The 22,556-nt window shown below is 53.7% G+C and overlaps 8 protein-coding genes across 8 annotated transcripts; 4 read left to right on the top strand and 4 right to left on the bottom strand.

Moving 5' to 3' along the window:
* Nucleotides 1–407: 407 nt before the first annotated feature.
* On the bottom strand, nt 408–2,749 carry MRS44_007297 (uncharacterized protein; the record flags this gene model as incomplete). The annotated part of the gene is made up of 7 exons (XM_046282394.2): nt 408–898; nt 959–1,142; nt 1,196–1,371; nt 1,420–1,693; nt 1,746–2,305; nt 2,362–2,556; nt 2,608–2,749. 7 exons carry the CDS (start codon nt 2,747–2,749, stop codon nt 408–410), a joined length of 2,022 nt encoding a protein of 673 aa, XP_046129170.2.
* A 1,120-nt stretch (nt 2,750–3,869) lies between these two features.
* On the top strand, nt 3,870–4,919 carry MRS44_007296 (uncharacterized protein; the record flags this gene model as incomplete). Its single annotated transcript, XM_065620476.1, has 3 exons — nt 3,870–4,372; nt 4,425–4,568; nt 4,625–4,919. 3 exons carry the CDS (start codon nt 3,870–3,872, stop codon nt 4,917–4,919), a joined length of 942 nt encoding a protein of 313 aa, XP_065476548.1.
* A 790-nt stretch (nt 4,920–5,709) lies between these two features.
* Nucleotides 5,710–7,246, top strand: MRS44_007295 (uncharacterized protein; the record flags this gene model as incomplete). Its single annotated transcript, XM_046282251.2, has 4 exons — nt 5,710–6,017; nt 6,069–6,697; nt 6,750–7,108; nt 7,166–7,246. The coding sequence occupies 4 exons, from the start codon at nt 5,710–5,712 to the stop codon at nt 7,244–7,246; spliced, it is 1,377 nt and encodes a 458-aa protein (XP_046129172.2).
* A 1,249-nt stretch (nt 7,247–8,495) lies between these two features.
* MRS44_007294 (uncharacterized protein) lies at nt 8,496–12,234 on the top strand (the record flags this gene model as incomplete). Its single annotated transcript, XM_065620475.1, has 7 exons — nt 8,496–8,561; nt 8,753–8,825; nt 8,945–9,016; nt 9,083–9,804; nt 9,859–10,627; nt 10,678–11,947; nt 11,997–12,234. The coding sequence occupies 7 exons, from the start codon at nt 8,496–8,498 to the stop codon at nt 12,232–12,234; spliced, it is 3,210 nt and encodes a 1,069-aa protein (XP_065476547.1).
* Nucleotides 12,235–13,243: 1,009 nt separating this feature from the next.
* MRS44_007293 (uncharacterized protein) lies at nt 13,244–14,692 on the bottom strand (the record flags this gene model as incomplete). The annotated part of the gene is made up of 1 exon (XM_046274047.2): nt 13,244–14,692. One exon carries the CDS (start codon nt 14,690–14,692, stop codon nt 13,244–13,246), a length of 1,449 nt encoding a protein of 482 aa, XP_046129174.1.
* Nucleotides 14,693–15,854: 1,162 nt separating this feature from the next.
* MRS44_007292 (uncharacterized protein) lies at nt 15,855–16,458 on the bottom strand (the record flags this gene model as incomplete). The annotated part of the gene is made up of 2 exons (XM_046282227.2): nt 15,855–16,237; nt 16,287–16,458. 2 exons carry the CDS (start codon nt 16,456–16,458, stop codon nt 15,855–15,857), a joined length of 555 nt encoding a protein of 184 aa, XP_046129175.2.
* Nucleotides 16,459–17,210: 752 nt separating this feature from the next.
* Nucleotides 17,211–19,146, bottom strand: MRS44_007291 (uncharacterized protein; the record flags this gene model as incomplete). Its single annotated transcript, XM_046282228.2, has 2 exons — nt 17,211–18,920; nt 18,976–19,146. The coding sequence occupies 2 exons, from the start codon at nt 19,144–19,146 to the stop codon at nt 17,211–17,213; spliced, it is 1,881 nt and encodes a 626-aa protein (XP_046129176.2).
* Nucleotides 19,147–20,655: 1,509 nt separating this feature from the next.
* On the top strand, nt 20,656–21,861 carry MRS44_007290 (uncharacterized protein; the record flags this gene model as incomplete). Its single annotated transcript, XM_046281452.2, has 1 exon — nt 20,656–21,861. One exon carries the CDS (start codon nt 20,656–20,658, stop codon nt 21,859–21,861), a length of 1,206 nt encoding a protein of 401 aa, XP_046129177.1.
* Nucleotides 21,862–22,556: the final 695 nt, after the last annotated feature.

Below are 22,556 nucleotides of genomic sequence, written 5' to 3'. Positions count from 1 at the left end.
ATACCCCGTGGGGAACCCTCCCCAAGACCCCGCATGGATCTTGTTCTCTCTTACCTTTTTTGGTACTGAAGGGTTGGTGTTAATGGGCTCATGGAAGTTGAGGTCATTGGCTATTGGGTTGGGCACCTCATCCACCTTCTACATAAAGGCTTCAGTATTCAACTGCATATTAACCATGATCTATTGTGCATAAGATTTAATAAAAATGAGTGACTGGTCATAAGTTACCATTGGTTATCAAATCAAGGAGAAAAGGATAATTATCTGGGAGTAGAACATAGGCGCTGGTCTCCAGAATATCAAAGTATCAAGCTTGATAGTCACAAGATCTTTACCCCAGAAATCCAGTATCTAGTAACCAGGTATGCCGTTATTCGGGCTTTGGCCCAAAATATACGAACCATCTCTCAAGCAGCTTCAGGGCTCCCATTACCGGGTAAGGTCTCATCCGGCCATGGCCATGTCAGGCTATCGATATCCAAGGAATCCGCCACGTTCATGAGCTGCTCCGCACTGAGCTCATAATTCAAGCCCAAACCTAGATCCTCAGCCGTTTCGAGGTTGAACGAGTCCGAATACCCGGCAATGTTCACTGCCGAAGTGTCCATCTCATCGACGTGGCCCTGTCGTGGCGTATTGCGGTCGTTGGTTGAGGGGACTAGCCTCGATTCGTGATCCTTTACGAGAAATTTGCTTAGTAAACCTTCTAGCTGTTTGAGTTCTGAGGCTAGCATTTCTGCCACGAGGTTTCCGCGGCGGCTCATCTCGTCGAAGATGGCGTAGGCCCGTTGTGACCATGGGGTGTGGTCTTGGAGAAGGGATGAGTCAATGGCAGCGGCCATCAACAAGACAATTGTGGCAGTAAAGGTTGCGTCAAGATCAAAACGTAGAAATGTCTCTGCGAGAAGTTAGTCTGGCTGCTTCTTGTTAATCAATCGCCAACTCAATATCAACTAACCCAGCAGCCCCTGATCCGAGAGGCTTGCAAGTATTCTAAGAATCTGCTGGGCAGACTCAGTGCACATTTGCACTAGGCCCTTGACGCTTTCTGACTGAAGCCAATGCATCAAGGCAACTTCCAGATGCCCAAGTCTCGAGAGAAGAAAGGTATACAGAAGAGGTCTCGTGGTAAGGATGATGCACTTGTTACTATTAGTCGGGCAGACAATAATTGAATCAAAAGGAACACACGTACTTGATGTTGAAGCAAATGTAGATGTGCCGACGTCCGAGAAACCCCAGCCATTCCGTCGTTTGCATGAATCTCGAAAGATCTGTTCAACTGCTCTGTCACAGTGGCGATGCTTCGGAGAACCGATTGCGTGGCACCCAGATAGCGACTGTCAAGCTTCCCCTCAAGCCCATAGACAGCTATTCTGCGTTAGTAAACGCGTCACTTCCCAGTATTTCAATACATACTTTGGTCTATCTTTGCGAGAACCCGGCAAAAGCTAACTTGAATTTTCAACGCCTCCAACTTTTCAGGTTGTCCTGGAAAGGTAGGAAAACGTGTGCTGATAGTCTCGTCTGATATTCCGATAGGAAGCCCCATTTGAGAAACCATCTGGCGCTCGAGGATGTAGACAGTCCACCATATAGTGCGGCATCTCTGCACGTAGTTGTCGTCAAGGGAATGAGATTGCATCTCTGTGTGCATGCCATGTTCCAGGCTATGCCGGAGAGCGGAACAGACCTTGGACTCGTTAGTACAAAACCAAAATTTGTCATGTATTTGAGCAACTTACAAGGCGATAGGCTTGCGTGAGATAGTCTACGCATTGCAGATACAGCGCAGCGCAGCACAGAACCTGCATCTGCTCCACGGGGTCGACTTCGAAAAAGGTGAAATCCGGCATGAGTTTCATGGCCTGCACAAATAGTTCCCCTCCTGGTGGCCGCCTCGATTTTGTCGACTGAACAACAAACGCCTTCCCAAAGGCCAGGATGAGAAGGTAGTGCACATACCAAAGCGGCGCAACACGAGGATACTCTGTTGGGCGTTCGTGGAAGAGTCGAAAGTGTTCCATGAAGCGCTCCTCCCCGAAAAGGTTGAAGAGCCACCCGCAATGGAACTTGACTGAATTAATGAGATAGAGGGCAAAATCTTGTCCTGGGAGAATCGATGGGTCAAGCGTGTCGTTAGGAGAGGCTCTCCTGTTACCGTCCCATTTGAGATCATAGACTTTGCCGTCTAGTCCACCAAAATGAAGGTTCTGGATGGGCAGTGGAGTTCCTGTGAGGCGTTCATGTGTCATTGTGAGGACTCGTCTACCAAATGACCAATTGGATGATGTCCCCATGAAGACTGGACACTAGGTTAACTTCAAGTCTGCCAGACTGGTAACATGGCCTGGAGCTCACCTATCTGACCCTTGGGACCCGGTACCCAGTCGTATGTGTGGAATGCTAATGGGTTGATGAGAGGGGCCTTGGCTTCGGCATCATTCTGAATCCTTGGTGGCTCTATTGGCCCGCAAGATGGCGTCGAAGTCAAGTCTTTCAATGGGTGTTCCGGGCTTCGGTTGGTGCCTGTGGATGTAGCCAAGCTCTCATCAACTTGCAGGTGTCAATGTGAGTATCCTGACAATTTGCAGGGATAGTACGCACTCATATCAGGACTTCTCAGCTGCTCAGGAGATACGTTGGGAGGAATTGGTTGGGCTGCGTTATGTTCAAGCTGGGACAACCTCTGCTGGAGGTTGGTGATGTAACTGGAATGATGAGAAACGCCAGTTAAGTAAGGAGTCATGCTCACCTTCTTGAAACCACCACCTTTCGCGATTCCTCATCAAACCGGCAGGTCAAACTTCTCTTATCGCACTGCTGACAGGGCTGAGAGCCAGAGCATTTGATCTTTTGGTCGCGGCATCTTATGCAACTGTCGCTGTTAGCGATGGCAAGGTGGAGCTGGACGAGATGACCCACGCCTTCGGTGAGCGCTTCCTGACTTTGCCAGAAGGGCTGCTAACTGGCATTGACATTGCCCTCAGCAGATTTCAGGGAAAGAAATGAAGTTCTTATTAATGTAGAACGGTTGTATAATCAAGAAAGTTGCCATCTTTCTTCCGACCGTCTTTGGTTAGTTCTATGGTGATTGCACGGCAGGCGTCCCGATGAGCGGGGTCAAATCACTGATTGATAGGGAACGGATCCCGAGGGAGCCTCAATAGAACTCTTTGAACCCCACGATGGGGGATCCCTTCGAGAAGTCATTGGCTTCGATCCCTGGCGGAGATTAATTCGTTTATTCTTCCAGATCGCGTTAGGCTGGGAGTTGTCGCGACAGAGACTCAAGCCAGTGGCTTTTCAAGAGTTGTAAACCACACGTTACATTTGGTTCAGCCCTTCAACGTCTGAATACTATTTTTGGGAGTCTTCAGAGGCAGAACAAAGTGAGTCAGAAAATACGCATTCAGCTGTGAGCTCACAAGACTTCTTGTTTCCATCTTACCGAAGAATCACGACAAGAAAAGCGCTTATGGCTTGCAGCGGACTCTCCGTCAATCACCTTGTGACATGTGAGTCCTCAGCGCAGCCTCCCTACTTCTCCCGGCATAAGACGGTCTGCAATGTGGCTTGTGCTCCGGGGAACTACGGGATCGATACGAAACAAGAGCGGCTGAGGTTTGAAGGCTGAGCTGTTGGTTTTGTGTGACCGCCCAAGAAACTTTTTTGCGGAGTGCAGGCTTATCGTTCCCGTTTTACTAGCCTATTCCGCATTCGAAAACTTGAGCTGTAGCTTTCGAGAGTTCTGTATATAAAGTGAGGGGAGACCAGGGCTCCGATTGTCGCGCCATCCTCACACACCGCTCAACCCAAAGTCAATTCGGCATCAATTCTAGCATCTCACCTGTCACAACTCGCCGTCAATGTTCAATTTTCACCTCAGCTATCAGTGGCTTCACTTCAGGCGGCCTACAGGCCCTCCCGCGCCTGTACCCGAGGGCCTCGAGCGATTATGGGTAGACACGCCTGAGGGCCGCCTCGAGCTCCTCTCCAACACGCCATCCATCGTCCAAGAGGGCAGAGGTCCTCCGATTGTCTTCTGCCACGGTGGAATGGGCGGTGCCTGGGTATGGACTGAGTATCTGCAGTATTTCGCCGCGTGCGGAATCCAGTGCTATGCCGTCTCGCTGCGAGGCCACGGAGAGTCGTGGCATCCATCCTACCTGCAAATGGTCTTTGCGACACCGCGCAGCGCTCTAGCTGAAGACCTCGTCGCAGCGATTGAGTGGGTTCAAGTTCACGAGGAGAGTGAGGTCATCCTGGCCGGCCACTCGAGCGGTGGCGGTTTGAGCCAAGGCATCCTCGGTGATGGACTCGTCAAAGTCAAGGCCCTCGCTTTGCTGGGCGCTGTACCAGCTTATGGATCGTAAGTAAAGAAATCACTGATAATCCCGCCAGCAGCTGACAAACCATTGTAGAATGGGCGTGTACGTGAACTGGTGGAAATTGGACCCGTGGTTCACGATCCGCCTGATCTTCCACGGCTGGCACTCCAACTCACCTCTCTCCCACCCGAAGCTCACCCAGCGCGCATTCTTCGGCGACAGATTCCCCTCTCGTCCGTGATCCCCTTCCAGCGCCGCATGAACCGCTACGAGAGCTACCTCTGGCCGTTTAGCATGATGCAGCCCTTTGCCAAGGCCTCGAGCATCCTGCGCCAGATCCGCAACGACGGCTCCAGCGGCGAAAAGGTGCTCGTCATGGCCGGAACACAGGACAAGCTCATGACACCCAAGGTGACGGAGGAGACGGCCGAGTTCTATCGTGCGGCGGCTGGCGAGAAGCGCGAGGGCGTGAGGGTGTCCCTCGTCGATGGCGCGGGACATCATTTGCAGAACGACGTGCAGTGGAAGGACGGCGCGGGCAAGCTGTTCCAGTTTTATAAGGGCATCGAAAGTCCAATCTCTGATTGAGACAATTTGGGTTTATTGGTGGATGTCCTCATCTCGGCATCTCGTTTTCAGGGCAACCAGGGCGTCAAGGATTCGACGAGGGCGGTGTAACTATATCACTGCGTTTTGTTTTTGTAACGATATTCATGACAAGAAAATGATGACATATTCAAAGAGAAAAGACTCCTCGGGTTAAATGCCCGTCATATCGGGAGGCTTCTTATTTCAAGAACATCCCATCGGTTCAAGATGCCGAGACACCCCCGAGCCCATGTTCGGCGGAGCCCAGCGTAAACCGGCGCTGTAGCAACTGACTCTCTCTCGCTGTAAAAAGGAAAAAGAGGGGACGGGACACGGGGGATAGGGACAGGGTCTTCCGGGGCTAGAGTGTAAACAGCAGCGGCAGCCCGGGTGTCCTTTCTCCTGAAAATCCCCTCTCCCCGAGACAATTTGAATCACTTCAATCCATCATCAGCTTCCCTCTCTTCAAAGGTCCGAAGGTGAAGCTTGACAATCCGGCACCGAAACACCCCCGAAAAGAAACCACACCCCGGTCTCTGTACCCCGGATTCGGAAGGCGACCGATCCAGCTGTCACCAGCCAGCAAAACCTTCGGCCTTCTTCCGTAGGTACTGTTGCGTTGTGCCCCTGAAAGGCTCTCTCTCAGTGAGCCTTTTTGCAAGAGGGGGGAGCCACACCCAGGTTTCTTCCGGTACCGCCAGTCAAGCTGGCGTGGGTGCAGCGGTTGTCAGTGGGGGGAGGAGCTGGCGCAGCAGCCAGTCGGTCGCTCCTGTTCAGATCGGCGTCAGTAATGGAGGGGAAGGTGCCCCGCAGCCCGGAGCTGTCCGCCGAGAGCCCCTCCTCGGCGGGCTTCAAGACGTATTCGGCCGCCGCCGCATCGTCGGCCGGGAGGATCTCTCTCGTCTCTCGCCATCTATCGAGTCCTTCTTCATATAACGTCGCCTCTGCCGCTCAATCTCTGCCGTCGTCTTCTACTCAGAATCGTCGCCTTTCCACATCCACAGCCACAATGTCTTCTCAACCTCCTCATGCCACTCTGCTCATCCCTGGGCCCATCGAGTTTGACGATGCCGTCCTCCAGTCCATGAGCCACTACAGGTGAGATACACTAGGCCCTGCTATAAATCCCAATGATACTGACGTCCGCAGCGAGAGCCATGTCGGCCCCGGCTTCGTCAACACCTTCGGCGAGACCCTCTCCATGACCCGCAAGCTCTTCCAATCGACCGACCCCGCCGCTCAACCCTACGTCATCTCCGGCTCCGGCACTCTGGGCTGGGATCTCGTCGCCGCCAACCTGGTCGAGGCTGGTGAGGACGCCCTCGTCCTCAGCACCGGATACTTTGGCGATGGCTTCGCCGACTGCTTGAGGGCCTACGGCGCCAACGTCACCAAGCTCGACGGCGAGGTTGGTGGCCGACCTCAGCTCCCCGAGATCGAGAAGGCCCTGTCCGAGAAGAAGTACAAGATCGTCACCGTCACCCACGTCGACACCTCGACTGGTGTTCTCAGCGAGCTCAAGAACCTGGCCGCCACTGTCCACCGTGTCTCCCCCGAGACTCTGGTCATTGTCGACGGTGTCTGCAGTGTTGCCTGTGAGGAGATTGCTTTCGACGAGTGGGGTCTGGATGGTGTCGTTACTGCCAGCCAGAAGGCCATTGGTGTTCCCGCTGGTCTGTCTATCTCTTTCTTCAGCGGTCGTGCTGTCGCCGCTGCTCTTGAGAACCGCAAGACTCCTATCCCCGCCTACTTTGCGTCGTTCAAGAACTGGACTCCTAGTCAGTAACCCAGCTTGTTATAAGCAAGGCAACATCTGCTAACGTGCTGCAGTCATGAGAAACTATGAGGCCAAGAAGCCCTCATACTTCGCCACTCCCTCTCCTCAGCTCATCCACGCCCTTCACACTGCCCTTACTCAAATCCTCGCCAAGCCTCTCGCCGAGCGATTCCAGGGACACATCGAGGTGTCGGACAAGGTCAAGAAGGCCGTTGCAGACCTCGGCCTCAAGGTCGTGGCTACCAAGCCCGAGGACCAGGCTCACGCCATGACCGCCATCTACCTGCCCGAGGGTGTTGGCGCCCCCGACGTGCTGCCCAAGCTGGCCGGCAAGGGTGTCGTCTTTGCTGGCGGCATTCACAAGGCCATCGCCTCCAAGTACATTCGATTCGGCCACATGGGTGTTAGCGCTGTAAGTTTTCTCGTCACGTTTAGACGCCCATCCAGAATGCTAATCTGTGTGTGACAGCTGGACCCCAACCGAAATGACATTGACAAGGCGCTCAATGCCCTGCGGGACAGCCTGTTCGAGGCCGGCTACAAGGCATAAACAAGTAAAATAACCAAAAAAGAACTGGCCGTGTGATTGGATTAGACGATAGAGCCAACGAGTTGGACGTGTCTTTGCAGATAGAGCAGGAGCCTTTAAAAAAAAAATACGGTACCTTTGTTAGAGACGTGTTTTAGTCTTGGGTTGGTGAAGTTTGTGATCAGTCAGTTTATTCAGCCGAGTTGGTGGAAGAGACAACACCATGCCTTTGTGTGCGTCAAGGAATGCAACATTCTCATGCAAAGATCACGGCAAGACACTTTCTGTGATAAAGAATATGTTTGCTCATTCGGAGACTTTGATAAGACGAGACACCAACTGCCACTGCGTATACCCGTATAGCCGCATCGGGTAATCTCAAACTCTTCCAAAACTCAGATCGATCGACGGGAGCTTTCTTCTGGAGGAGGCTGGGAAGTTTGGCGCGCGGCGGTCATCTCCTGTCTCATCACAAGTACCGATACAACTGTCCCGGCGTCATGGTCTGAGCTGCGTGCCGACGAACCGCAGCCTCGTCTTGCTTTTTTGCCCTCGACACCCACAGTGACAGCATCGACCGCCTTGGTGGGAACAGGTACCGATACATTTTGTCGCCGGAGCCTTCCATCCAATTTTCAGCCCCGCCGCTGACAAAATCACCGGGCAGCTGGCGGTTAACTGAGCCCAGCCTGCCCACCTCAGTGTGCTAAGCTGTGTGAGCTGGCTGGTGGGTGGTTACTGAAGTGACGCTGCTAGGCTCCGAGGCTGCGGGGCACCGCTCCACTGGAGGAGCTTGTACTGCCTGTATTCACAGAAGGTGCACCTCAATCTCCCCACCATTGGAACCTAGCACCAACCAATCCACCTCACCTCCCCCTCCCTCCAGTCCAGGTAGTCCCTCTCACCTCACCTCACTTCACCGACGTCGTCCACTTCCATTTCCACCATCCACCAAAGCCGAACTTGTATTCTCCTCTTTGCTCTCTCTTCCTCTGTCTTGCCCTCACTCTCGCCCTCGTGCAGGTTTTTGCGACGCGTCCCCCGCCCACCGCGACTCCCCCCTGCTTCTTTTACCTGGCCTCTATCGCTTGTTATAGAGCGCGCTCTGCTTTTTCTCATCTCCATCTGAGGTGTCTCTGCCTGGGGCTGGCCTTGCTTGCATCTCTTCCCTCCCCCGCCTCGCCTCGTCGTCCGCCCACCACAACCACCACCATCACCACCCAAAACCCTCGCAAACGACAAGTCCTCGACTCCGAACCAGCCGCCCGACATGGCTGCCTCCATTGAAGAGCTGGACAACCTCGTCCGCTCATTCTACGAGGGGCGCGGTGAGCAGGTAGGTTGTGATGCTGGCGTCTCGGTTTTTCCCAGCCGTGGACCCCGCGCGTGAACCAAGAGGCACAAGAGCTAATCCCGTCTCGTTGAATCATGTAGCAAAAATCCGCCCAAGCTGCTCTGAACCAGGTTCGCGCTCCTCTTCTTACCATGTACGCTGAAAAGACTTTGTGACGGCTAACTGTAGCATAGTTCAAAGAAGATCCCGATGCCTGGCTCATGGTCGACAAGATCCTTTCCGATGCGCAATATCCCCAGACCAAGTGTACGTCGACTCTACTGCCTCACTCCCGTGGCCTATCTGTCACCGACTGGCTCTCGCCCCGAACCGCATATTTTTTCAACATAGATTCATGGACCAGGGTAGCTGACAAAATTTGACAGACTTGGGTCTGCAGGTCCTCGATAATGTTATCATGACGAGGTGGAAGGTCCTCCCCCGGGAACAGTGCCAAGGTTCGTCATGTCACGATGACCTCCAGCTTGCCTCGGTATCCAGCGCTGACCGCTCGTAACCTCCAGGAATCCGAAACTTCATTGTGCAGTTCATCATTCAGTGCTCGAGCTCCGAAGAGTCTTTGCGCCAGCAAAAGACCTTGCTCAACAAGCTCAACCTCGTTCTCGTCTCCGTCCTCAAGCAGGAATGGCCACACAACTGGCCTACCTTCATCAACGAAATCATCTCGTCCTGCCACTCCAACCTATCCATCTGCGAGAACAACATGATCATCCTCCGCTTGCTCTCGGAGGAAGTCTTTGACTACTCGGCCGAGCAGATGACCTCGACCAAGACGCGCAACCTGAAGCAGACCATGTGCGCCGAGTTCTCTCAGATCTTCAACCTCTGCCAGGAGGTTCTCAACACTGCGACTCAGCCCAGCCTGATCAAGGCGACCCTCGAGACCCTGCTCCGATTCTGCAACTGGATCCCTCTGGGCTACATCTTCGAGACGCCACTTATCGAGACACTGCGCACGCGCTTCCTCTCGACTCCCGAGTTCCGAAACGTCACCATGCAGTGCCTTACCGAGATCGGTGGTCTCCAGACTGGTGGCCCTGGCCAGCCCAACTCCTACGACGAGCAGCTCGTCAAGATGTTTACCGAGACGCTGACTACGATTGCCAACATCATTCCTGTCACTCTCGATCTCAAGTCGACATATCCCAGCAGCAACTCGAGGGATCAGGAGTTTATCCAGAACTTGGCCCTCTTCCTGTGCAACTTTTTCGGAATGCACTTGAACGTAGGTTTTGTATGCTTGGTACTGTTGAACTTTGTACTCTAACTTGCGTCACAGCTTATCGAGAAGCTCCCTAACCGAGACTTCCTCATCCACGGTCACTATTATCTTATTAGGATATCGCAGATCGATGATCGAGAAATCTTCAAGATTTGCCTGGATTACTGGCTTAAGCTTGTTCAGGAGCTTTATGAGGAGATGCAGCAGCTCCCTATCACGGATCTCAACCCCCTCATGGCCGTCGGCGCAGGCATCTCCGGCAGCGGCGCCCCCAACCCTTCGATCCTCAACAACTACCCCCTCCGAAAACACAAGTACAACGAGGTTCTCTCCAACTTGCGAGTCGTCATGATCGAGAAGATGGTTCGTCCTGAGGAGGTTCTGATTGTCGAAAACGACGAGGGTGAAATCGTGCGAGAATTCGTCAAGGAGAGCGACACGGTACAACTTTACAAGACGATAAGAGAGTGCCTGGTGTACCTAACGCATCTGGACGTGGTCGACACGGAAAACATCATGACGGAGAAGCTGGCACGACAGGTCGACGGCACCGAGTGGTCCTGGCACAACTGCAACGTTCTCTGCTGGGCCATTGGATCCATTTCCTTGGCCATGAATGAAGAGACTGAAAAGAGATTCCTCGTCACTGTCATCAAGGATCTCTTGGGTCTCACAGAGATGAAGCGCGGCAAGGACAACAAGGCCGTTGTCGCCAGTAACATCATGTACATCGTGGGCCAGTACCCGCGTTTCCTCAAGGCTCACTGGAAGTTCCTTAAGACGGTTGTCAATAAGCTGTTTGAGTTCATGCACGAGTCGCACGAGGGTAAGATTCAGTCTTTTCAGAGCTCCATAATGATGCTAACGTTTAAACAGGTGTGCAGGACATGGCTTGCGACACATTCATCAAGATTGCCCGACAATGCCGACGACACTTTGTTGCTCTCCAGCCCAGCGAGCAGGAGCCATTTATCGAGGAGATTGTTAGAAACATGGGCAAGATTACATGCGACCTGACACCTCAACAAGTGCACACATTCTACGAGGCATGTGGTTACATGGTGGCTGCTCAGGGCAACAAACACCAGCAGGAGAGACTCCTTTCTGATCTCATGGCCATCCCCAACGCGGCTTGGGATGAGATTATCAAGCAGGCGACCATGAACCCGTCCATTCTCCAGGACGCCGAGACGATCAAGGTCATCGGCAACATCATGAAGACGAATGTCTCAGCCTGCTCATCAGTGGGATCCTACTTCTATCCCCAGATCGGTCGCATCTACCACGACATGCTTCAGATGTACAATGCCACAAGCACACTCATCTCTGAGGCTGTTGCTCGCGATGGTGAGCTCGCGACAAAGATGCCCAGGGTCCGAGGTCTCCGGACCATCAAGAAGGAAATCCTCAAGCTCATCGAGGTGTATGTCGACAAGGCGGAGGATCTCCAGGCTGTTCGTGCTCAGATGGTCCCTCCTCTGCTGGACTCCGTGCTCGTCGACTACAACCGCAACGTGCCTGGTGCCCGAGATGCCGAGGTTCTCAAGGCCTGTTCCACTATCATCACCAAGCTTTCTGCTTTGATGGAGGACCAAGTTCCCACCATCATGCAGAATGTTTTCGAGTGCACTCTGGAGATGATCAACAAGGACTTTTCAGAGTTCCCCGAGCACCGAGTCGAGTTCTTCAACCTCCTCCGAGCCATCAATCTTCACTGCTTCCCTGCTCTGCTCAAGCTCGACAACAACCAGTTCAAGTTTGTTATCGACTCGTGCTCGTGGGCTTTCAAGCATGACAACCGAGATGTCGAGGCGGCTGGTCTTAACATGGCCCTGGAGCTGATCAACAACATCGCCGAGAAGACTGACGTCCAGACCGCCAACGCCTTCTTCCAGCGATTCTTCATCACCATTCTGCAGGATGTGTTCTTTGTTGTGACCGACAACGACCACAAGGCCGGCTTCAAGACGCAGTCCATGCTGCTGATGAAACTCTTCTACTACATCCACCCTGCTGATGGTACTCAACCCAAGATCCAGGGGCCCATCTACAGCCCCGACCAGGCTCAGGCTGGAACTGGCAACCGAGAGTTTGTCGCCAACTTTGTGGCGAACCTGTTGCAAAATGCTTTCCGTAATCTGCAAGCGTACGTTGTCCCTCCCAGCGCCCATGACCAAATACTGATTCTTTCACAGGAGCCAAATCACAACCTTTGTTGAGGGACTGTTCACACTCAACACACAGTACGACAAGTTCCGTCTCAACCTCCGTGACTTCCTCATCTCCCTCAAGGAGTTTGCCGGCGATAACGCAGAGCTGTTCATCGTCGAGAAGGAGCAGCAGGAGCGAGATGCCAAGGCGGCCGACATGGAGCGACGACAGAAGGTTGGCGGTCTACTGAAGCCCTCGGAGCTGGACGACGAGGAGCTATGACTGGATGAGGAGCTGCGGACCGAGTTTGCGCCTCAAGTCGCCTCCGACACGAAACCGACGGAGTCAGCCGGGGATGGTTGGGAGTTTTATGGTCTATGAACGGCGTCATCGAGGCTATCCACGCCCTGCGATCCGACGGACAGCTCCGGCCTTCTCGCGCGCGACGGCATCTCCTCCTTGCTCGATTTCCTTGCTGTTATGATACCAAATTTCATAGAGTGGTCGCCGCCCACCCGATCCAGGGGGTGCATGTCCTTATTCAAACCCAGCCCCCCTTTTAGGGTTGAGGGGAGTAAACAAAAAAGAAAGGAGCCTGGTTGTGAGAGCTGTTGCTGTTGTTTTACTAGTTGAACGAGAGTACCGCGTGCGGTTGATCATTCACTTTGACGAATAAATAAAGAAGAAACGAAATACAGATTCAGATGATGCGGTTGAGAGACGAGGTGGATGCTTCAGGCTGGAGCATGTAGAAGTTGTCTACCTAGGGCTATATCATAGGTATGGAAAGGGAGCAGATTGTGACGCTCCGGCAAATACATATTTCTACATAAACGAAGAATCTTCCCCGTTGCCCAGTGATAATGTGCCTTGCTGTGATTTTGTTGGTGTCTATCAAGATTGGTATCAAGGATGATGGCAGCCATCTTTGAGATAGTTATGGTACATGGTTAGACCAAGACATGACACTGACAGTGCGTTTACTTCCTCGGCAAGATCTGAGCAGAAATCCTTATTGTCCCCCCTGTATCTGCCCCTGTACCTCATTGATCTACCATATGGAGCGTGAGGCGGCATTGCTTTAGGTGACGAAATTTGTGATGAGACAGCAAGGCTTGGGCAGTGCTGGCTTATGATCTCAGCCAGCCGTTCAATTATGCCGGCTTGTATAGATGGCCAGCTGCTAACTTGGCCACCGACTGAACCTCCAAGAATATGTCGTGCAGTTCGGTGTTCATCTTCGTGGGATGACCGGGCAGTGACAAACATGGCAACGTCTGGCACTCGTCTCTCACCCCTGATCCCTTTCTAACTCTTCAAGGGGCCAGCGCATGGGCTCCTGCCAAAAGCTCCCTAGGTAATCGGCGATGAGGCGTATTAGAAAAGAGCCGGCATCGCCTATAATCCAGGCATTGCGGCAACGGTGCAAGAGAACGCCGTAGTATGCCAACACAAGTAGGGCTTCAGGGCGGTGCTTGCGCACAGCCTCCATATACTCTGCCGTCAAGAGGACAGGAAATGCGGTGGAAGCGTGCACACTCCCATCCTGTGGCAGGTTACGGTGGACGTTAAAGGCCCATTGCAATGTGTGAACAGCGCCTGAAATAGCATTGACTGTTGCTGCGCTCAGATCAGAGTTCTGGACGAGCTCAAGTAGTGAGAGACATTCACTGCCCCCGTTATCTGATTCCGAGGCAAGGCGGATGTTGACGAGGAATGGCCTCAGAGGAGATTCGAGAATGATGTTGTAGCATGGGGAGATGACAGTGCGAACGCCTCGGTGAAGATGGACAGACTCGACAAACCTCTCGATAAAGACGTGGAAGTTGGCGCGGTAGTACGCGTATGTCTCATAGATCATGTGGAGGCTGAGTAAAGAAGCAAAAAGGAAGCGAGGGAGACAATATTTGTCGAGGTCGCCATTTTCTTGACTCATTTCCTGTGAGTGGTTGTTGAAAAGGGTGAGCGCCCGTGTCTGTAGTTCTCTGGCCGTTCGTCGATGAGAGGCGGCATGTTCGGGTTGTAGTATAGCAAGATGGTCAGCAGCGATGGCCAGCAGTTGGTCAACTGCATAGGGGGCATCTTTGGACCATTGAACGGCGATTTCAACGATGGGATGTACCAAGCCGTTGGTGAGTGGCATAGCGGTTGTAGCATGGTGCAAGAGGATGAGATGTTTTGCCGTAAAGGCGGGTTGGGGAATGCCGTCTGAGATAGAGGGAGTTGAGGGTGAATCAGCAAAGGTCTTGGTGATGAAGGACTCGGTGAAGGACGGTAGAGCGGTTAGAGGAGGTGGTCGGTCATCAAGAATAGTAGGAAAGCCGAGCCGTGATCCAAAGAGTGATGATGGAGGCCCAGACGCAGGATAATGGAGGCCCGTAGCACTAGACATGCTGTCGGCAGGGCTTTGAGCCTGACTGTCGACACCTGTGGCATTCTGAGAAGGAGGCAACGGAGGTTGAGAATGCGACGGAACCGGACTCGGTGTTGGGGCGGAGGCCGGAGTTTGAGGTGCGGCGGGAGTGGCAGCTGTTGCTGCTGTTGAGGGCGGGAAGGAGCATGATCGCTCACTGACGACGCAGTTGCTACAGGCCGGACGGCTCTCATCGCACTTGATGTGCCTCCGCTTACACTCCCAACAGCCGTTGCGCGACTTCCGATGAGCGCGACGGAGCTTGGCCGTGGCGGCGCCGGAGCCGGAGCCGGAGCCTTTGGCTTCCGCAGCCGAACGCGGGGGCATTGCAGGGGATAGGAGGGGAGTTCAGGGGCGCAGGCGCGGCGATGAGAGGCGAGGGCTTCTTGCCAATGTCGTCTTGGTCAGCAAAAGAAAGCGCCCATTGTCTTGGCCGTCGAGAGTAAGTGGCGCCCTCGTCAAACAGTTTGTCCTGGTCGCGTCGTCGGTGAATGATCAAAGCGCCCTTCGTTGGTTTGTTTTGGTCAAGTTTTTGCGGAATGGCTTGACAGTGCTGGCTCTAGCAAAAAATGCGGCGCTTTAGTCAGACTGGCTGATGGAGCAGGCACGGTACGCAAAACGCAGTAGGTAGGCGCGACGCTTAATGTAAGGCAAAGCAGGGAAAGAGCACAGTTGAAAAGGATCAATCCATGCTCCAAGCACCTCCCATCCCTTGCGGCCCCATTAATCGAATCGGTTCATGGTTTTATCGGGCCTTGACTGTGTTGGGAAGTAACCACTGACCAGACCAGAGCCACTGAGCCACACCTGTCAGGTACGATCCTGTCCTGCCCTATCCAGAATTAGAAGTCATCCCTGTCGCTTCCGCTTTCCGTCTTGTGGCCGTTCATACAAACGGCCAGGGAAGGTCCGAGCCTCTCTGCAAGAACTCGACTCTTGAGTTTCAACGCTCATCGCTCCTGCTCCTGCTCCTTCTCCTGCATGAGCCACAATCTCTGGGTTTACGTCATCCATCTTCCACGTAACCCTTGATACTCGTCTACACAGGCTCACCGTCAGACCATCACATCAATCTTGACAACATTACAAATTCAAGCTTAATTGATCACCCAATTTCTCCGCAGAGGCTCTGGACACCCCGGAAATTATCCCACGGCTGCTTCCGTATCGATGGCCCCCCCTCATGTAGGGCTCTCATATGACGGCCACGCGTCCATCGTCTCCAGCTGCCACCCTTCGTCATCCCCGTGAGATCCCCGCCACCCTCTGCCCCTGGGAACCAGCCCGCAAAGATACCCATGACGCAGAGCATCGGCAGCCCGTCAAACACATACAGCGTCCACTCATGTCCTTGTGGATATCCATCCGGGCCGAGGATGCTTTCCGCCAAGCGGAATGTGGACCTCGCTACAATGAGCACCGAGGCGACGTACAGCACCTTCATCGACCGCTTCCACGTTGAGCCCCTTGCCAGCGATGGCCCGGATGGCTAGTGCCGCAGCCCTATGTGAAAGACGATGGATGTGGCTATGAACAGGCCAAACATGACGATTTGGAGGCTGATACCGCCTGCGATGATCTTCTGGCCCGTCTCCATGGTGCCGAGACCAGTAGCTACAACACCAGCTCCGCTGCCTTGTATACAAAACGACATGGCATCGCCTGCGATGAAAATTACTGGCAGCCAAGTAACTGGGATGATGGAGTGTCGTTGGCCCTTGAGGCGCCGCATCATCTTGCCCAGTGTCATGTACATGGCTGCTGAAAACAGGGCCGGCGCAAGCAGGATGGAAGCATGCTGGATGAAATAGGGCATCATGACGTCTGTCAGCCCTTGTGCTGCAGCTCTTGCACTGTATCCTGTCATTTCAACTGTATTTTCTCGGTCAGCTGGTTCCTTCTCACTGCAATGTCGACTTACACAGTCCCCCTATGGCGAAAGGGATGCAATGCCAGCTTCGCGTTTTCACAATCCTCCAGATGACAAAACCCGTTGGAATCGCAAAGAGCACCACAAATACAATTGCGGCTGCTCTCGATGGGACATATCTCCACAGGTAGTCATCGCCTTCAAATGGCTTCAGTTGGGCCATGATGTCTGGCCCCGTTCCATCAATGTTGCTGGCCTGGTTCGCGATCAAGATCAAAAGGGCATCAACAATGATCAAGTTAATCTACGTCTACTACCTATACCGCTACTTTAAATCCACGCACTTCATTCAGAGCAGCTGCATTCTGACTGAAACCTTTCGCGTGAGTGATCAGTCCTGCACGGGTCTGTTTGAGTCCACTTACACCTGTGACTGAATACGCGTTCCTCGGATCCAACTCGAATTTTCGTATTCCCTTCTTGGCTGAGAACCCCCATACGCGTATAGCCTTGGGACCTTTTGGCTTATAAACCTCCCTCTCCTCGACGATCCACTACCTACCCATGCGCTTGGGACAAGGCCGCGCAATTCACCCCTGGGTGCTTGCGTTGACATCCACATTGTTCGCTCTGCAGAGGCCTTTTGCAGTTTGGCCTGCAGAATCCGACATGAGGCCGGTTCCCAGGTGCCATCTCGAACGCCTCGTCAGCCCCTCAAGGCGATGAAACCACTACTAGGCGTTTTTGGGTACATCTATGCCTTGCCGCGTCATGAGCACTGACTGGAGGATAAGCGACGGCATCCAAACTCAGAAAGCGAAACCGACATGGACGGAAATAGACTATCCAAACGGCGTTCAAGGAGTGAACCGAAACCGAAATTACCAACTGACCAATGCGAGTGAGAGCTCACACTGAGAGAATCAGTGCCAAAATGACCAGCTTTAGACGCCAACCAACGGGGTATATTCCTGTCTAATCGTCGAATCCTTCAAACTCGTCATCCTTCTTCTCTGCCTCGGCCTGGTTCTGTCTCCGAACCTCAGCGATGAGCTCGTTAAGTTCCATCTGTTTGACCTTTTCTTCGTCCGTCATCTTGGCCGTCTTCTCAGCCTCACGCCGCTTGTGCCGCTTCTCCCTGCGCTCCACGCGCTCCTCCTCCTTCTCGTGTTTTGCGCTCCAGGCCTCGTTCTTGCGCTTACGCTTGTTCTCGTCCTTCTTCTCCGGCTTCCCGCCTGATTTTTCTTCCTCGAGGGCAACCTTTCTGGCCTGCTCTCGGGCCTTCTCCTTGTAGGCATAATTGTCCCAGTCAATCTCCAGACCGAGCATCTTGTCACCCTTCCAGTTCTTGAGTTCGGGCATCCTAGGCATGCGCAACAAACCCCAGGCGTTTCCGAGGTCCTCCCAGTCAAGGTCGGCGGCTCGAAAGATGGACGTAGCTTGGTGGGCGCCGTAGCTTCGAGCCCAGCTCACGAAACCTTTCTGGGCCTTGTCAAAGAGTGCCCTATCTTCTTGGACCAAATCGCGGATCTTCTTGGTAATAGCCACGGCGCCGTCCTCTGATGTAATGACTTCGGGCTTCTCTAGCTCCACGATTGGCGTCTTTCGAATCTCCAAGAACTTGACGTAGTCTTCTTCTCGCCCAGGGTGTAGCATAACCACAGCCAAGCCCTTTCGGCCGGCACGTCCTGCTCTACCACTGCGGTGGATAAAGACCTTCGGGTCTGAGGGGGCGTCAATCTGAACTACCAGATCAACTTGGGGAATATCCAGGCCACGAGCCGCCAGATCGGTTGTGAGTAATATTGTTGGCGATACTGAGGTGAGGAAACGGTTAAAGTTCTTTTCGCGCACCTTGGCAGGGTGCTTGCCGTGTAGGGGTACCAAAGCAAAACCTTCTGGTATAATCGATGGTAGGATATGCTGGAAGTAGTCGACGGCTGCGCAAGTAGAAAGGAAAACGATGCTTCTCTGTGGCCTAACGGGTAACCGCTCGAGAAGCTCAGCAAGGGCTGGAAGTTTTTGGCTAGCGGGCTTGATCATGTATGTCATCTGAAGACTGGCGGGTGTCCTCCTATCCTCAAGAATGCCACCATCCTTCATCTTGACCTTGACCTCGATCTTGACTGGATTCCTTAGACCAACACGGATAATCTCGCCAACAGCTTCGCTGACACTGGCGCTAAAGAGACCAGTTCTTCGCTGCTTCGGAAGGTGTGACAGAATCTTTTGAAGATCGGGCTTGAAACCCAGGTCAAGAAGGCGATCGGCTTCGTCGAGGACCAGGACCTCAAACGAGGACTGGGGACAGTGGACATGAGGGGACGAGAGAAGCTCAACGAGTCGACCGGGAGACGATATGAGAACGTTTGGACTGTGTCGGAGGAAGAAACTGAGATCCTGCGCAGGGGTCGTGGTGCCTCCAACGAGCAATTGGGGCACAATGGCTGGGGACGTAGTGGCGGGACGCTTTTCATCGCCCTTGAGGTGTGGGAGGACTTCGGCGGATGCTTCGTGGAATTGCAGCAGCGAGAGCAACACTGTATGGATCTGGGCAGCCAGTTCGCGCGTAGGTGAGACGATTATGGCGGCAACGTGGTGTTTCTTGGTGGGTTCTCCGAGGCGAAGGAGTTTTTGGACGAGGGGGATGAGGAATGCGAGGGTCTTGCCGCTACCGGTGACAGCCTAGGATAGAGTTAGATATATACTTGGGTGGATTTGGAGTTATTCAAGGCCATACCTCGACGACGACGTCCTTGTTTCCCATGAAATGGGGGAGAGTTGCAGCTTGGACGGGTGTCATCTGGCTGAAGCCCATTGTCGCGACAGCATCAAGGATCCATTCTGCAAGGGGAGGGGTGAGAGCATCCCAAGCTCTCTGGCTCTTCCTCTTCTCCTTTCCAGGTGCCATGACTTCTTGTCCAGATTTGAAACTGGCAACCAAAGTTTGAGGCCGAATGGAATAGGTCAAGTTGAGCTGTCGCAAGTCGGCTTAGAGGGGCCGGTGGTTTGCGCAAAACATTTCTTGTAAATTTTTATCTTATCGCGGCAGTGGAGCTGGAGGCTTCAACTGTGGCGCATGCTTTTACTGTGTGGCTGGAACTGTCTGGGTCTGTCTGCAAGGCACGTGGTCACAACTTCTGGGCACATTTTCAAATGACGTGGGATTGGATGGGGACCTGGTTCGGTCCCTGAGATGAAATGTTTTGGGGTGACGTGACACGCTTGTCTTGGCCGGCATTGGAGCAGAGCAGTCAGGCCAGATCGCGGAAGGGCCGGGGGGATTTGTTTATTGAGTGCCGGGGGTCGAGGATTACAAGGCAATCTTGTTTTTAGTCTTAATTTGGCATTCCGCCAGCTGTCCACAGGAGTTGTTTCAAACTCGCAGATATTCATGTGTATTATTGGAGTTTGATACCGAGGTGCTTTCTCACATCACAGAGAACAGACAGACAGACAGACAGCAGTCACATGCTCGTAGCTTACACTACAAAAGGCGGTGTCCGTTTTGGGGAAACTTGGAAATCACGGCGCCACAGATACGTACTCTCTGCATCGTTCCGTCTCTTCCCCCGGACCCATGCCGTCCAGTGACAGCCGTGGGAGCGAGCGAAAAATCTCAAGCCCACCAACGCCAAACCAAACTTGAACCAAGCCATGAGAAGAGAGAGCGAAAAAATAGACAGAACCCACCCAGAGTCGCCGGATACCGTTCGAGTGTCACACGACTCTCTCTAACCCTTTCTCTGTCTCTCTTTTCCCCTCCCACGCTTCCGCTATCTGAGCGCTCAGTCACGCCCTCACTCCCGCCCAAAAACGTCACACGGATCGCATGTGTGCGTGCCCCGGTCGTGACCTCGAGCCTTGGGCCATTCATCTCCGTACCCATCATGCGGCGGGGGATCCCACCTCCGCTGCATCCTTGTCAACCATCAATCTGGATTCAACAATAGACGGCCTCGACCTTTACCGTCCTCCGAAGTCTCCGGCACCGCGGAGCCTTAGTTCAACTCCGAGCCAGGGTCAACAACCTCATCTTCACCATCACCAGCAACGTCGTCGCCGTCACAGCATTAGCACCAGCTGTCAGGGTCCAGTAAACGTCAGCGACCACTGTCAACTACGCCACAGCCGGCAGAGGCATAGCCACGACCACGAACGCGACGATCCTTTGGTTTCAGACAGGCGACAGCAACTCCATTCTTTTGGTTCCTGGAACTTGTTCTCACTCTTTGCTGGCGCATCATCACCCAACATTTCCTGCTCGTCAGACAACGTCGCAACGGTGCGTTCATCGCGCCTAGATAAACATCTCCACTCCAACAAACACAACACCTTTTGGCCTTCGGGCTTCGACTCTCTACGGCGCATAGTTGTCGGCGCCGTTCGCTGTCCAGCACTCCCTCCCTTCTCCTTCACAATGTCCCTCCGATCCAAGATCCCCGAGACGCCCCGCGTCATCTCACCGAGTCCCACGCCTTCCGAGCGAGACGCTTCCGACTACACGGGCCCAGTTACGCGCTCCGCCGCCCGGAGGAGGACGCCCACGCCTCAACCCCTCGAGGAGCACGCCGAGGAAGATGATGACTCGGATCCTCCCGAACTTCGAAGGGCTCGCACTCGCAGCCGCTCACCGATCGATCACGCCGCTGTGAAGCGTCTATCAAGGCGCATGAGCAACGCTTCCAAAGCGGGCAAGACGAACAAGGATGCTATTCCGGAGGAACCAGTCAAGGTTAATGGAAACGCCAGCACCAACGGCAACGGCAAGGCTGTCGCGACCAACGGCCATCTCGCGCCGCCCACGCCCTCAACGTCGATAGGATGGAGCTGGCGTGACTTTAGCAGGAGTCCCAGCCCTCTAGGACTCATCCCCATCCACAGGCACTTTAGAACATTTGTGCACAAGCATGAGGTTCCGCGCAAGGTCCTCCACGTGTCGATCGGCTTCTTCGTCATCTGGCTCTACGTCACCGGCACTCAGACAACGTCGGTGACACCCTGGCTCATGTCAGCACTCATCCCCATCACAACGGTCGACTGGCTCCGACATCGATACGCATCTTTCAACCGCTTCTATGTAAAGGTTCTCGGTGCACTGATGCGCGAGAGCGAATACTCTGGCTGGAACGGTGTCATCTTCTACCTCCTTGGTGCCTGGATCGTCCTCTACGGCTTCCCCAAGGATGTCGGCATCATGAGCGTTCTCCTGCTCAGCTGGTGCGATACCGCTGCCAGCACCTTTGGCCGCCTCTGGGGCCGATACACTCCTCGCATCCGCCGCGGAAAGTCTCTGGCCGGTTCCATTGCGGCCTTCCTGGTCGGAGTTGGAACGTCGTACTTCTTCTACGGCTGGCTCGTTCCGACCATCGGCCCCTTCCCTGGTGACGAGAACTTCATGTTCCAGGGCGTGCTCTCGCTGCCCAAGACCATCTGTGAGGCAGTTGGCGTGCCTCAGGGACAGGCCAGCATCACTGGCGCTCTAGCCCTGGGAGTCATGAGCCTGTGGTCTGGCTTCGTGGCATCCGCCAGCGAGGCGGTGGACATCTTTGGCTGGGACGACAACTTGACGATTCCCGTGTTGAGCGGTATCGGCATCTGGGGTTTCCTCAAGGTGTTTTCTTAGATGTACCGTACCCTTGCATAAGTCAAGTGTGTCTTGCTCGGCCGAGACATGATATATGAAAATAACCAGGATGGTCTGGTGCCTTTGCCTGGATGCACATGAGACAGCTGTGCAGGAACAGCAACAGACATTTGCTACATGTTGGGGGACTTGACGTAAAGTTGTGCATATACAACGGGGGGTTCATGATTTATCCTCTGCATCCTCCTCCCCTCTCGTTTCTTCCTCGTCTTTCTGTTTCTTGCTCCTTCTTCTTCTTCTTTGTCAACGCACTCACTCACCTCTGGAATGGACTTTTGGACGGGGGCAGAAGATTGAGCATACACCCCCGGGGATCTCCAAACCCGGGCTTGTCTTTTTTGGTTGTACTTTTTTGAGCTAGGCTTGCGAGATGGAACGAGAATTGGGGGACGGAGGCAAGCATGAACTTCCCCCTCTGGGCGAGGAGAAAAAAACAGGAGAGAAAAGGAGATATCTTCCCACTTCGGGTACCTTGCCTCGAACCTTACTTTGGGTCTATGTGGTGTTACATCGGGAGAGAGGTTTTTACTCTTGGAAACTAGGGGGTGTCTTTCTTGGATAACTAGAGAGAATGGGACAGGGCATGAACGGTAATGCAGATGGACCTGCTTGCTTAGAGCGGAACGGAGGGGATTGGGTTAGACAATGAGATGAAACGCTTCTCCTTTTTTGTT

This window comes from Fusarium solani, assembly GCF_023522795.1.
Source record: "Fusarium solani strain SB1 chromosome Unknown bctg00000004, whole genome shotgun sequence".
NCBI lineage: Eukaryota > Fungi > Ascomycota > Sordariomycetes > Hypocreales > Nectriaceae > Fusarium > Fusarium solani.
Note: the sequence above shows the minus strand (reverse complement) of the source record. Positions and strands in the feature narration are given on the sequence as shown.